The sequence below is a fragment of the Trifolium pratense genome, linkage group LG6 (assembly GCF_020283565.1).
Source record: "Trifolium pratense cultivar HEN17-A07 linkage group LG6, ARS_RC_1.1, whole genome shotgun sequence".
In the NCBI taxonomy this organism is placed as follows: Eukaryota; Viridiplantae; Streptophyta; class Magnoliopsida; order Fabales; family Fabaceae; genus Trifolium; species Trifolium pratense.
Genome location: NC_060064.1, coordinates 37,047,505 through 37,061,210, shown reverse-complemented (window position 1 = coordinate 37,061,210; position 13,706 = coordinate 37,047,505). Strand labels below are relative to the sequence as shown.

Sequence of the window (13,706 nt, the reverse complement as noted above, 5' to 3'; positions counted from 1 at the left end):
TAGAGTCGATCTAGTGGCAACTTTTGGGGCTGAGTTGGTGTCTTCTGGTGCCTTTCTATTTTTGGGTTTAGGAGGTGGACCTCTTTTAGCTGGTGTTTGTTTTGGTGTTTATTTTCGGCGTTCCGCATATATACAGCGCCTTGTTATGTAGTTACTTTTATACCGGTCTTTTTCGTCTTGTGCAGAGACCTGGGTAATAATATATTTGCTGTTAAAAAAAAAAGAAAAAACATATATCTTCAACATATTTTTAAATTTTTGTTAAGTAGTCTAGTAACTAGAAATTCCACCTTTAAAGTGGATAAGTGGATGACCGGAGTTTCAACTCCGACTATTCAACATATTATTGTAAAAAAAAAGCTATAGGCCGCTTCTCGTTAGAAAATAACTTTTACTTGTGATAGTATCCAGAATGTGTATAGCTCAATAGCAAACTCAAGAGCCAACAAATTGTTTACCTTTACCCTAAAGTTTGCCCAATGAACAAGACAACATGATATTTAATGCGAGATATTATATTCCCTAAAAACTCCCAGTGTATCTCTCCAAAAAGATTATTCTTAGATTTTTAATGTTAAGTGTCTCCATGAATGCATAGCTTAAGGATATTGCATTTTATATGCAATGGGAGGTGAATTTCTCCCACTAGTATAATATTATTAAGTGCATATTCAAATTAACAATTCATTTAGTCTTTCTGTTTTTGTAATTTTTTATATATTAAATACCGGAGAGTAATTACGTAACATTATACTATGTTTCAATGATTTTTAAGTCTGTAGATAGATAGATAAATAACAAATGGAAAAAACTGAATCGCAGCTTCAACCAACTAAAAGTCATACCAGAGATGTTCATATTTTAAGCTTAGCATTTCTATTAATCTTTCTAGCTTATGGAGCCACTCAAAATTTACAAAGCACTCTCAACACTGTTAGTCTCATTCGTTAGCTTAAGTAATTGTATCATTCATTATTAGTAAATTTGATGAGTTATTAATTTTTCAGGATCATAACTTGGGTACTACTGTACTTCACTAGGGATATTGTATTTGTCTTTCACATTTTTCTCTTTGTTTGCTTCTTTGGTGGTGCGACTTCTCGGAACAAAAAATTCTTTGATGATTGGCACAACTGGTTATTGGTTCTATGTTGCTGCAAATTTGAAGCCCAATTGGTTAGTGTGTGACAGTGTGAGTATCTTTATTTAATTTTTTTTATGTTCGTTCACTTCTTTATTTGTCTATCGACGAAGCAACAAACCTCACATAAAACTTACACACAACTATGAGATTTTTTTTTATGTTTGAAATCTGAGTGAAAATGTTCAAATTTTCGAATATACCATAGAAACTCTCAGAGTGGTGAGTTAATTAGATATGAAATTCAAAAAATGGTTATTTTTTTTATAAATTTTGTTCCCTCATTGAGTATGAGTTTATGAATGTTTTCAATTATTATTTGAGTTATAGTAGTTCTTGAATAATACTACTAACTTATATTATGCACATCTCCTGCAGGTATACACTAGTTCCTGCCTCTTTGTATTTAGGATTTTGTGCTTCTATAATATGGGTTGGACAGGTACTTACATGTAACAACCATGTTAATGTTCCATAGTTCCTTCAAATTTTCATTACTTTCACACATTTAATTTATACTGATTTTATTTTCATCTGTCAGGGAACATTTAATTACCACTGCTCGAAGTCATGCAACAGATAGTAATTTCCATGAAGGTACAATAATTGGCAACTTCAATGGACTATTTTTTGGTCTGTATGCACTCAATCAGGTATATTAATCAATTGTTTTTGTTTCATTGAATGAAAACTACTACCTCCAGTTCTTAGCATATTCAATGAAAGATCTCTAAAATGTTTTGTTGACATGAGATTCTCCTTGGTAATTGATCTTTGTTAACCTCATAAACACACATGCATACAATGAATGGTTTGTAGTACCAATGAGTGAGTTCATTGCTGTTGTGAAAAAGTCCCACATCGGTGAGTCAAGAAAGGAAGTGAGCAAGTTTTAGATATAAAACTAGAAGCAAGTGCATTGTTCAATTCATACCTTTCTCGGCCTTTTGGCTAAGATCAAGTGTAGTATCTGTTCTTATCAGTTTAATATCTGATATGTGGTCCAATGGATCACACGATATTAAATTACTTTTTTGAGGGGGAGGAGCCATTACAATAGCTTGCTATTGGGCTTTTCGTGTGTCGCCCATGCGTTGCACTATTGCATAGGCTGGCGCACCCCACCAAATCTAGTTTTTAAGTTTTGTTATTTAAGGGTCTCTTTGGGCCTAAGTGAAAGAAATAATGTTTTTTCGATTATCATTTATTTTATTTTTAAAATCATGTGTTGGGGTAAAAAATATGACTTATATCGTCAAAATATTTATAATTCAAAATTTGATTCTCTTGTTCTAATAACTATTTTGCAGTTTATTGGAAATCTTATTGCATTTGCTCTACTCAAGAATGTATGTGGTGGTTAATCCTTACATTTTGCAAATGTTCTTAAAACAATTTGTTTGATTAATCCATTCTTGTTAGCAAATTAAGAATTGTTGTTGTTTGTTCATCATACAGGAGGGAAGTACAAGTAGCACAACTTTATTGTTTGTTGTATTCCTTTCTTTTGTGACATTTGGTGCAATACTAATGTGTTTCCTGAGTAAAAGGAGTAGCAATAGTACAAATGAGAACAAAATATTAGGCACTGATGATGATGCAAGTGAATCATCATCTTTCAATTCTCTAAGTAGATCACTCATGAGTTCATTATCTGATACAAAGATGTTGTTGATCATACCTCTTATTGCATATTCAGGTCTACAAGAAGCATTTGTATGGTAATTTCTTATTTTGTACCATTCGGTTGTATAGCACTGACACTTCAGGTTGAATGTGTGTTTGGTGTCTAACACCAACACATGTCGAATCCTAACACGACACTAGTAGATGTGGTTAGTTGTTATTAATGGCTATGTGTTTGCGTCTGTGTTAGTCCTTTATAACTATTTGTTAATGAAATATCTTTTCACAGGGCGGAATTCACCAAGCATGTTGTAACTCCTGCAATTGGAGTTTCTGGTGTTGGTATTGCAATGGCATCATATGGGGCCTTTGATGGAATAGTAAGTATGGGATTGTCGAAATTCCCTTCTCAACATATATAGTACAGATAAGGCAGCTCAATTGGTAGGGACGAATCTACTCATGGACTGGGGTCAAAGCTCTAAATGCTGAAAATGTGAATCGAACCTTTGTCTTGATGATTAAAAGAATAAGTTTTAATCGACAATATATTAGGTTTATTTAATTTAAATGATGTTATAACTATTTGATCCACTCGAAAAAATAATCTCAGCGTAAATTAAGGAACACCGAGAAAAAATACTAATCAAGAGGTTCAAGATTCCTACCCTTGAAACTAACATAACCCACTAACATTTTTCTAAAACATATATATGTATTATTTATTTATTTTCTAAATTTTTATAACATGACAGTGTTCTTTTGTTGCTGGTCGTCTCACCTCTGGTCTCAAATCTATAACATCAATAGTTTTCTTTGGTGCTTTTGCTCAAGCAATTGTACTAGTCTTACTTCTGCTAGATTTCAGGTTAGTAGTATTCCCTTAGTAATGTTCAATTGGCTAAAGTTGATGAATATCATTCATTTTCCTTATGTTATTTCATTTTACCTATAGTTTTATTTTCCATTTCTACTAATAATGCAGCATACCTAGTAGATTTCTTGGTACTTCCTATATACTCTTTATGGCTGCTTTAATGGGCATTGGTGATGGAGTTTTAGCGACACAACTCAATGTTTTGCTAGCAATGCTATTTAATCATGACACGGTATACTATACATATTATTTTATGTGTTATTTAGACGCATAAAAACCAACACAGTCAATTACGAACATTATAAATTTAGGGGTTAAATAGTGTTTATTCCTGGAATGTTAGCAAATTTCGATTTATTTCTCTGTAATATCTTTTTTTTTTTTTTCCGATTACTTCTCTGTAATTTGAAGATTTTAACCCCTAATTGAATATTATGACTTCAAATTCCATCCTTTTGCCCTATTTAATGTTAGTAAATTTCGGTTTACCCTCTCACTAAGTATGTCAGGTGTCATCATTTATGCGGAATCTTAAGCCAGTATATTCAACGAGGGGTTAAAAGGACGGAATCTTCACATTACAGAGGAATAATCGAAAGGGTAAACCGAAATTCGCTAACATGAGTTAAACACTATTTTTACCTTAAATTTAATCCCAAGATATTTTGCAAGGAAATAAATTTTAAACAATCAATCAAATAATTCAATGTAACACTCAATAATTTATGCAAAAAAAATTTAGCACACAACTAAGACACTCAACAATGATCTTATGTAAATTTTTTTACTGTGTTTGTGGTGTAGGAAGGAACTTTTGCACAACTGAAGATATGGCAGAGTACTACAATTGCTACGGTGTTCTTTTTATCCCCACACATCTCATTGCAGACATTCATAACAATCATGCTGGTTTTCCTATGCTTGTCATTATTTAGTTTCCTATGGTTGACTCTCAAGGTGGGGAAAAAAATCATCATCCTCCACTAATGAGTGAATTTCAATGTTGCTACAACTCCAACCAACCATAATAGATAGATTTTATATACACTATGTTCTTATTTGTCTGAAAAGAACACATCAGTTCGTTCTATGTCTTTATTTTATGGTCATATTTTCTTGGCTAAATTGCACTTTTGGCCCCCTAAGTTTCAGAAACTTGCAATTTTGGCCCCTTATGTTTCAAAATAGCACTTATAGCCCCCTAAGTTTCAAAAAGTTGCGATTTTGGCCCCCTATGTTTCAAAATAGCAATTTTGGCCCCCTAAGTTTCAGTAGTTGCGATTTTGGCCACCTATGTTTCAAAATAGCACTTTTGGCCCCTATCTTTACCCCTTTTGCAAAAGGTCAATTTTGATCGAGTCAAAGTTGATGTGGCAAGTCACTTAAGTGACTCAGCTGCCACATCAACATTTTTTTGTCATCTTAAAATTAAAAAAACTAAAAGAATAAAAAAATAAAAGGAAGAAGTCACATGCTTTAAATTTATTCTTTCACTACGTTAAAAAAAAAAAAAATTTATTCTTTCACTAACACACATATATAATCTCAAATCCTAAAGAATTAACCAAATACTTCGTGACGTTTATTCAAAAGGATTTTTCACTATACGTAAAAAAAAAAACCTAATTCCAAATCTAAAAATAGGAAACAATGGAAATTGAAAACTCTTCGTGCTTTTTGTTATGTCTTTTTAATTATGTAATGACTTCATATATGTAATGACTTGATTTGTTATGTCATTTTGATTTAGAAAAGTGTCTTGAACTTCCATTTAGAAAAGTGTCTTGAACTTTCATTTTGCAAAAGGGGTAAACATAGGGGGCCAAAATTGCTATTTTGAAACATAGGAGGCCAAAATAGCAACTTTTTGAAATTTAGGGGGCCAAAAGTGCTATTTTGAAACATAGGGGGTCAAAATTGCAACTTCCTGAAACTTAGGGGGCCAAAAGTGCTATTTTGAAATATAGGGGATCAAAATCGCAACTTTCTGAAACTTAAGGGGCCAAAAGTACAATTTAGCCTATTTTCTTTAGTTGAAAGAGGTGTCAAAATTGTGACAAAACAATCATTTTGTTACCTACCGTAAAAAAAAATCATTTTGTTACCTAAGAAGAACGCTTAAACAAAATGGTTTTGGTCTCTTCTAATTAAATTAGAGGTTCTGAATTCGAATTCATCTGAAGGAGAATTTTGTCTTATGGTTCTATCCAACTCTCAAAGAATTACGTGTGCGTGAAAGATATCCAATTTATAAATATAAATAAAAGATATTAAGGTTATGTTATGTTTGGTAATGCCAATTTTTGAATTTATGACTTATTGCTTATAAGCTCGCATGAAAAAAAGACATGTTTGGTAACCTTTTTTTTCCACTAGATTATAGCTTATTATTTCATATTTATAAGTTAGTTTAATTGCTAATTTTATCGATCAGTATAAATACAATCAAATAGCTTATTTGCTGTAAACTATAAATTAGCTTATAAATTCATTCTCTATAAACTAATTTGTTTTTTTGTCTTATATATTTTAATTAATGTTGTGGAGTAGCTTTTTCTTTGGTCTTAAGTCTAAACTAACATCAACTAAACCAAACCCACCATAAATTACGCCCAAAATTCCACACCACAAAACTTGGTCAACTAAGCCATCATATGACTCTCAAGTCGTGCTCCACTTCTACCCTCATTGGTTCTTTGTACCCCATTTTTCCATACCAAAATCACCAACATCCTCATAACTCAAAAGTAGTTAGATTAGGTAGTTTCGCACCTATTTCATACCAATTCTATAAACATAAATACCAAACCAAAAAACACCAACAACTTACAATTTCTTCATCTCATAAAAATGTCTTTATGGTTCTCTAACTTCTTCCGTTTACACTTTCCAACACCATGGCCAATACTTACTTATGCAACCACTTGGATAATGCTATTAACAATGACGGTGGCCGTTGCGTCAATCTCGCCGCAGGTGACGTTTGTTTCCGCTATATCTCCAGCCTCTTTGTTCTCTCAGAAGTGTACAAATGATGGGTTCATTAGAATGCCATTGGATGTTCCTGGAGAAATTCTATGCTTTCCTTCTCGTTTGTTTGTGAAATCTAAGATTGATTTCATTGTTCCACCAATCTTTGCTGCTTTGATTGTAGCAGCTTCTACTTGCCTTGTGAGAGCTGTTGGATTGTTTGTGGAAACATAATCTAACTCTTCGAGATGCATGTTGACTACTCTTCGAGATTCACGTTGACTTCGGATATACTTTTTCACACGATGAGGGAGTAAAAGTGATTGAATGTAACTACATTTGTCAGAATCACGTTTGTGGTTGACTTCTACGATGAGGGAGACATGTGTTCAATCTGAAGTGTTTGTACTACATGTCGTAGTCTTTGTGAGCCTACAAATCCAATTCATCTAAATTTTGGTGTCATTGGCCTTTGTAAATCCAAACAATGAAATTATTATAATATTGTAAACTTGATTTCAACGTTCTCATTGATGAAATTGCTCATTTATTTGTTCTCTACTCTTTGAACCATATTGGTCATTCTCGTTTGAATATGTATCTTAAGACTTTGACTAATACTCATAAATTTCTAAATCCACAAAACCTTCAAAATTAATAGACTAATATGTAAAATAAATATGATAGCAATGACAATAATCACATCACAACAACCTTGTTTAGAAACATTCTCATAGAACAAGAAATTTTAACCGTAATCAAAAGAGTAGCTTAATTAGTACATTACATAATGTAACATATAATATATGATAATGGTGAACCAAACAAAGCCCAAGTGTTCTCAATCAAGCTTTTGAAATTGAATTGATCAATTTGTTACTGAAATCCCAAAGTTTCTTAGCTAATTGTTTATTTTTTGCAAATGCACTTGGCTTGAGTTCATTGCAATCCACAAAGTACTTTCCAGTTACACCTTTCACATTTGGGTGAAGTGCAACATAGCATGTAGTGGCTGCTCCCTGTGGAACGTTCTTCCAAATGTAAAAGCTGAATATCTTAAAGAAGTCTGCATAAAAATAATGGAGTATATAAATCAATCTCATCCAATATAACAATTTTGGGCCCTTAACTTTCATAATAGCATTTTTGGCCCCAATTGATTTTGACCAAATCAGCGCACACGTGGACAATGGTTAACATGTCACGTCAACATGTCATGTGAGTCGATGTCCACGTATGCGTTGATTTGTTGACGTAGTATGTGAGTCATTGTCCACTTGTGCGTTGACAGTTGACTTGTTCAAAAGCACCGAGAGGTCAACCTTTTGTAAAATGGACTAAAGTTAGGAGACCAAAAGTGTTACTATGATAGTTGGGGCTAAAATCGTAAGTTTGTAAAAGTTAGGGGGCAAAGTGCAATTTAGCCAAAATAAAATCATGGAGGATTAATGAATTTTTTAACATACGCATAAGGTAAGAAGAGTATCTCATAAGAGGAGTCATGATCACTCCTGGGTGGACAGAATTAGCTGTAATGTTCACACCTTCTTCCTGTTGACAAATGTGAGACACCAAATTAATACATACTCCGTTACTAGTCCACTATAATCTAGATTGTAATTAATGTAATTCAATTGATTCAATTGATTAATACTAAGGTTTAAATGAGTTAATTAAACGATCGAGTTTAAACTCTCGTGAAAAAATAATATACTACTAACATTTGTCTATAAAAAAAATATACGGTCGCCTACCTGTAGGCGACGAGAGAGTTCATTTGCATGTAATATGTTGGCTAACTTGGATTGTCCATAGGCCTTCTTCTTAGAATAACTGAAATTAAAGGTTTAGCAATTTTTTTAAAAAAAATTAATGTTTTGAAGTAAGAAATTATTCAGTGAAGTAAAAGGAAAAGTACCCTTTTTTATCATTGATCTTATCAAATCTAATCCCCTTTCTGCAGTAAGTGTATCTATGAGCAATTGATGATAGATTTATGATCCTTCCCTCTATTCCAGTTGTTTTTGCAGTTTGTTTCATTTTGTCAAGAAGAAGATTTGTTAAGAGGAAATGGCCTAAGAAATGCAAAAGGGATTAGAATTAATACATAATAAGGTTTAATACAATAATTACATGCATGATTAATGAGAAATTACCAAGATGGTTTGTTGCAAATTGCATCTCAATCCCCTCATCTGATAGCTTGAAGGGGCAGAACATTATTCCAGCATTGTTTCTGACATTTAAAGTCAATGATTTAATCCAAATTTATAGTGTCTAACTTTAATATATTCTACCTAAACTTTGTAGATATATGAAAGTAATGGTTAAAGCATCTTGATTCTCTAAATAAGCAACACTTTAGTATGAAATAAACAAGATCAATTATGGAGTACATATGCATAAAAAAAAGTAATACCATAAATTTAATTCCTAAAATATACAAAATATGTTAATTTAGTCTTTGTTATTAAGATGTTATAATGAATGTTTATATACTTTAGAAACTACTAATTATTTTTTATATGCTTTAAAAATTAATTTAAAGATATCGCAATAGAAAGAAAAAAAAAATTGATGATTTATTCTAAAATTTTTAAGGGTGTCCAATATCAATTTATTGATTTTCTTAGGATTCAATTTGTATACGTTAATAATAATTAATGTAAAAGCTTATAAAAAAAATTAATGTAAAAACATGAAACCAATTAAATTATACCTTATAAATATATGTTGAGATATATTAAAAACTAATCTATAAAAGTGGCATTATATAATATGATTTGGTTGAATGCATTTGTAAATAAAGTTTTACACAGAATTAATTAATGCATAACAATTAATCTCATTTTATTATTAATAGTTGAAATTATTTATTTTATTTATTATAAAAAAAATTATTTGTTTCATTTTGTAGTATTAGAGAGATAATTTCATGGTTTAAAATAAATAAATAAAAGAATTAGTATATGAATGAACAAACATTAAGATGTTGAGAGGAAGATCAAGAGCAATGAAGTTGTCGACAAATGATCTGACAGATTTAGTTGAGCATAGGTCCAGTTTCATTATGTCAACTCTTGCAGATTTATTCTCTTGTGTTATTTGTTGCTTGCCTTTCTCTGCAGATTCCATGTTTCTTGCACCGATTATGACATGTGCCTTTCTAAGAGCTAAAACTCTTGTTGTCTCTAAACCTATACCACTTGCTCCTCCTACATTACAACAGAACACTATTTTAGCACTTATATTTAAGCTCTTTTTGACAATTGTCAAACAGAGTCTTAAACACAAAAATTCCAACACAGTATGAAATACACCTGGTTTTAGTATTGGTTAGATTCTAAATAAAGTAGTCAACAACAAAAAGAGGGTTGAGAAGACTTTGTAATCATGCAAAAAAAGAAAATGAATCTGGCTAACATGTGCCCTCAAGACATGACTTTTGGACAGAAAAGGTATGGTGCCTTTAGTTCAATCTCACCAGCCGGATGTATCTCATGCACCATATTATTGGACTGTTTGTTTAGATTTTTATTGTAGTGTTACATAATTTTGAGTAAAAAAAAATTTACAAAGAATTTTTTTATAAAAGCTTCAAATGAAAATTTGGTTTGAATAGTTATTCTTAAAATGTTATTTTAGGTATTTGATCATTTTATTGAAACTTTTTTTGGATATCAAAATTTTGAAAAATCATTTAATTTTGAAGCTATTTCAAATAGATTTTCATAAAAATCATTTTTGAAATACAACTTTTTCAAAAAATTGTGATTTTGAATATGTTTTGATCTTCAAAAATGTGTGTTTATGTTATATGATGTCAAAATTAATGTTTGAATTTAGAAAAAACTAATATAAAAAAACTTGTAATATTTTGAAAAACAATTTTAGAAAATCTATTTTCAAAAATACAAAAAAAAAAAATCCATTTTTTTAAAGCTGAAACAAACAGACCTTATATGTCACTATGCCGTCGACCTTCAAAGAGTATGAAATTTGGTGGGTCGAAGATCATGTTTTCATTTGTTGGTGGTCGGTGCAAGCATCGGGGCGATGTCAGTGTCGACGGAGAAGTGGGGTTACATAGAGGTTGAAGAGGTTCGCCATGGAAGCATAGAAAGAAGTTGCATCGGATTAGGCGTGTTCCGGTGTCGAAAGTGTCCGACACCAACACTTATCATTATATTGAATTCTTATATTATTACCGGTGTCTACATATTTATCTCATATTCAATGTATGTATATGTAGTACCGACATATTTGTGTTGTAAGTTGTGTTTAGTTTTTGAGTTTATATATCATTTAAATAAATAAAAACTTTGACACACGGCATAATTAGCATGAGATGCATCCGGAAGATGAAATTGACTCAAAGGCCATACCTTTCCCTCTCAAAAAATTCTTATGAAACATGCTCTCATACTACCTTTTTGTGTTGCCTTGTCTTGTATTTACAAGGCTGGGGTCACATTAATTGTACTTCATAAATGCGATTGATTATTTTTTAGTCAACTAATTTTTTGTATTTTCGGTTCTTTCTTCTTATTAAGTTAGTAATTATCTACCTTTTATATGCTTCTTATAAAGGAAGAAACTTACGAGTAATTCTGCATATGATAAAGGAAAAAAAACATTTGCTCTACTATATCAAAAATATTTTCTCTTCTTCAAAACTTGTGATACATATTCATGCTTATAATAATAACTCTGATCTATATAAAAAACAATACATGATTCAAATTTGTACTACTCACCTGTGATTATTATGGTAAGGTTGCTAGCATCAATTCCTTCTGTAACTTGATCTGCTGTTGAAGCTGACCCAAACCCACTTGGACCAGCAATCCCAGTTATCAAAGATATAATACCCACCATTTTCCACTACCACTAGTATGTATGTATGTATGTATATAGCACTCAAATATTTTAAATAAAAAGAACCTCAAAGACTAATTTCCTTTCTCATATGCAAAACAAGTTACTCACTTTACAAAGATGTATATATATATATTTATATAGTAAGACATGTGATGGGGGCATGAGGCGGTGGATATGGTATAAGGTGTAGAGTACATATGATGGGGCCAAGTACTTAATTGAGGTAAGTAAGGAAATGAATTGGGGGTAAGTAAAGTAAGTATATAAAGATGGAAGAAACATAAATTTTTGGAGGTTGGAGGTTGCCAGGTTGTAACTTTCATTTAGATGCAATTTAGATCATCTATTTAATCCTCAACGCTGCTATAACACTGCAATACTCAATCCGTACATTATCATCTTATCTTTGTTCATTAAAGCTTTTTGTTTTTATTCAAAAGAAAAAACTATTTTTGTAATCATATTTCACTATCTTTATCGTATTATTGTATTTTAGATACTGTGATAAAATACTGAACTCAGTTTTGAATTAGATTAATCAATTACATTGATGTTCACTATATTGACGGTCCATTTAATGTCTAGGTTCAAAACAGTTCACTCTCATCCAAGTTAAGGCACATCGCCCTTCTACGGTGCACTGCCCATAGCGAATAAATGATTCGTGTTAGCTCTCTTATGATGCACTATCAATAGCGGATAAAGGACCTCTATCATGAGGTATTTATTAATTCCACTCATATTGTGGACCCTCAAGACGTACGCTTATTCCAACTACTTTCTCAAGGTACATACATTTCGTCTATTTTATACACATTCATCTTTAGTTGTCACTGACTTGAGCGTTAGAATGCTAACATTTTTGCAAGTACCATTTTTCCACCGTGCTTGAGCTTCATCACCACCATTTGTCGCATCTCGTCTCACCAAATGAACCATTCAATTATGTCCGTTCAGAGTTGTTAAAAAATGAAAAATTGAAAGTTCGAATCTATGTCATATCATATCAAACATCACTACAAGACAGGGTGACCCTAACCACAGTCGAGATGAGCGACCGCCCATGGCTCGTATTTAAAGGGACACCATTTTTTTTTTTGTAATAAGTATAAGTATAATATGCTTAAAAAATGTATAAGTATAATATATAAAATGTTTGGATGAGCACAAATTTATTGTAATAATATTTATAAACAGCCGTGCTATACAGCACGACAGATTTGTTCGTCTATGTTGCACGACCGTTACTTAACTTGCCTCAAGCCTTTGTTACTTAATTAAGTCCATCCAATGACACTTTTTGATTAATTAAAATAAGAGTTTAATTGATATATATACACCGACAGTGTAAAATAATTTTACACCATCGTCCAATAAACAACCACTATTTTGCCATGTCATATATCAAGAAAGTGGGGTGAAGTGGGGTGATATGGCGGAAAACATGGTTGATATTGGTTGACAGTGTAAAATTATTTTACACCGTCGGCACATATCAATTAAATTCTTAAAATAAATGGAAATTAAATAAGTCAAATGTTAAATTATATTTTTGTACTTAGTTAATTACAAAAACATTTTACTATTAAACCATTAAGTTTGGTCTCATCGTGAGAAATTTAAGTATTATTCCACCAATTTTTCTTATAAAAAAGTAAATATATTTTTAGATTTATAGAATATTTGATGTGTGACCATGATATAGGTATGAAATTTTTTTCGCAGTTAACGGTGACTAATCTTCATTTCTAGTTCATAGATTATATTAATTAAATATTCTATGAACCTAAAAAATTATTTCTCTAGCGATAAGTACTAAATTGTTTGTAAATGTTAAACAACCCGAATTTAAGTTGAAAAAAAAATTGTGTCGAACTCAAACACCAAATTTCGAGTTGAACTAATTTTTATTGAATCGAGTCGAGCTCAAAAGAGTTTGACTCGACTCATTTCCAATCCTAATAAAAATTTATCAAAAATATAATACTCTATAAATCATTTTGGTTTTGGACACAATACTCTCTAGAAATCATATACTCCCTCCGTCTCAAAATATAAGCAAAAAGTGGTCAACCAAAGTGGATGTATTTGGTTAAAAATTTAGTCCAAATAAATTCATTTTGGTTAACCACTTTTTGCTTATATTTTGGGACGGAGGGAGTACAGTGCTAGATATTAAATTGGTCCTGGGATGACCATCTTGACCAAAAA

The 13,706-nt window shown here is 31.5% G+C and overlaps 2 protein-coding genes, 1 non-coding gene and 1 pseudogene across 3 annotated transcripts; 3 read left to right on the top strand and 1 right to left on the bottom strand.

Annotated features, from left to right (window-relative positions):
- The first annotated feature begins 528 nt into the window (after positions 1 to 528).
- On the top strand, positions 529 to 4,753 carry LOC123893060 (annotated as a pseudogene).
- Positions 2,072 to 2,266, top strand: LOC123893397. The gene has a single exon (XR_006803493.1). It is a non-coding gene; the product is annotated as a U2 spliceosomal RNA (small nuclear RNA).
- Positions 4,754 to 6,268: 1,515 nt separating the features above from the next.
- LOC123892607 lies at positions 6,269 to 6,973 on the top strand. Its single transcript, XM_045942435.1, has one exon. It carries the CDS (start codon positions 6,495 to 6,497, stop codon positions 6,846 to 6,848), a length of 354 nt encoding a protein of 117 aa, XP_045798391.1. The 5' UTR covers positions 6,269 to 6,494; the 3' UTR covers positions 6,849 to 6,973.
- Positions 6,974 to 7,304: 331 nt separating this feature from the next.
- LOC123892606 (short-chain dehydrogenase TIC 32 B, chloroplastic-like) lies at positions 7,305 to 11,828 on the bottom strand. The gene is made up of 7 exons (XM_045942434.1): positions 11,372 to 11,828; positions 9,598 to 9,829; positions 8,771 to 8,850; positions 8,533 to 8,689; positions 8,369 to 8,447; positions 8,081 to 8,165; positions 7,305 to 7,680 (listed from the first exon to the last, which is right to left on the bottom strand). The coding sequence occupies exons 1-7, from the start codon at positions 11,490 to 11,492 to the stop codon at positions 7,460 to 7,462; spliced, it is 975 nt and encodes a 324-aa protein (XP_045798390.1). The 5' UTR covers positions 11,493 to 11,828; the 3' UTR covers positions 7,305 to 7,459.
- Positions 11,829 to 13,706: the final 1,878 nt, after the last annotated feature.